This window comes from Sphaeroforma arctica, assembly GCF_001186125.1.
Source record: "Sphaeroforma arctica JP610 unplaced genomic scaffold supercont1.41, whole genome shotgun sequence".
In the NCBI taxonomy this organism is placed as follows: domain Eukaryota; class Ichthyosporea; order Ichthyophonida; genus Sphaeroforma; species Sphaeroforma arctica.
The window spans coordinates 158,773-160,531 of NW_014040517.1; the positions used below are offsets into that span (position 1 = coordinate 158,773).

Here is a 1,759-nt window from a genome sequence, read left to right on the forward strand (position 1 = left end):
TATATAAGTAGACACATACACGCACATATATATATATATATATACATATATATATATATACGTATAGACATGAATACACACATAACTATGTATATATACATATATACATACATATATATATATAAATATATATATATATGAATTTGTAAGTACACACATACTGACACATATATATACACACACACACGTATATATATATATATTGTAAATATATAATTGTACATTTATATATATATATGTAGATGTATATACGTACATACCTATACATATATATATATATATATATATTCGTATTCCTATGTATATATATATATACATATATATATATTATATATATATATATATATATAGATTTATATATTCATACGAATATAAATATATATATATATATATGAAGGATGTACATATCTTTATTTATACATTTGTAAAAGATGGTTTGTTTATATACTGCACCGGAGAAGATTTGATACCAAGAAGGAACGCTACACATTCTCATATGCATTGAACGTATCGAAGACCGGCACCGCACTCTGTTATCACTGCTATACTGTCATAGATTATGACCCGGTATAAAAATAAATAATATGTCCACCGCAGTCCTGATCTAATAACGACAAATAACATTAATATATCCATGAATTGGTGTTGTTGAAATAAAAATGATCTACCTTAGTGTGGAATTCAGTGAGTGCGTCAGCGAATTCGCCGCCGTTCTCCATCATATCCACATCCAAATCTAGAAATCCGGGCTCAACATCGGGTCTGACACGCAGCACTTCTTTGAATGTCTTATTCGGAGTCTTTGTGTTCAGTGCGTCTAAGTAGTCTGCAATATAGTCCACCATTGCGTGGCCTTCATGTCTGAATTTCTCCACATCAAATCCTCGAGACGAGGTTCTCTTACTAGAACTAGAGGTGGCTGTCATATTGTTTCTATCGCTAGTACAGATGTGATGGTAGTGTGCTGTTTCCTTGGATGTTCGACTCGTGTAATATATTATATATCGAGGTATATTCTCCCTAGGCTGTATGTACATAGTCGATTTCCGCACGGACTTCATCCGATGTCATACGGCGATATAGTACTTCAACACGACAACCCCAGGCGTCACAATCGTATTGTATCCAATGAAAATGTACATCGTCGTGACAAGAAGCGGACGAGCCCCATGTCCTATTACAGGGTTATCTGACAATCGGACAATCTGACAAGCTAAATCTAGACAGATAGGAAAAGACTAATAGTAAGAGGGCCGGCTCGGGCGTGAGCCGCCGTGAGCCGTGAGCCGTGACTCGTGAGGGCTATTAGTCGCTGAGCCCGGCTGAGGCCGTGACTCACACAATCACACATAATCATGTGAGCCTGTGACTGTGAGGGTTGAGGCTGAGAGTCTTGAGAGTGTGAGCCCCTCTGCCCCTGCCTTCTGCCCTCTGCCCTCTGCCCTCTGCCCTCTGCCCTCTGCCCTCTGCCCTCAGGGCCTCAGGCCTGAGGACTACCATTACTAAGCCTAACAATCTTATGACTAAAAATTATGACAAACAACCTTTTGACTAAAATTATGACTATAACCCCTTATGCCTAAATTTTATGACGAAAGTCCCTTACGACATAAAATTATGACTAACTACCTTATGACTAAATTTTATGACTAAAACCCCCGTTTGCCTAAATTCTATTCCTGAAAGTTTACATTTATTTCATTATAGATTTGTACTCTATGATCAATCTACATATCAAACTAACTCGGTGGTGAACTTC

At 37.1% G+C, this 1,759-nt stretch overlaps 1 protein-coding gene across 1 annotated transcript in view; it reads right to left on the reverse strand.

The window, feature by feature from the left end:
• Positions 1-1,042, reverse strand: part of SARC_01107 (hypothetical protein) — an 8,563-nt gene extending 7,521 nt beyond the window's left edge. Inside the window, exon 1 of the mRNA XM_014305201.1 lies at positions 669-1,042. Coding sequence (XP_014160676.1) covers positions 669-1,037 — 369 coding nt within the window. The 5' untranslated portion in view covers positions 1,038-1,042. The remainder of the gene's footprint in view (positions 1-668) is intronic.
• Positions 1,043-1,759: the final 717 nt, after the last annotated feature.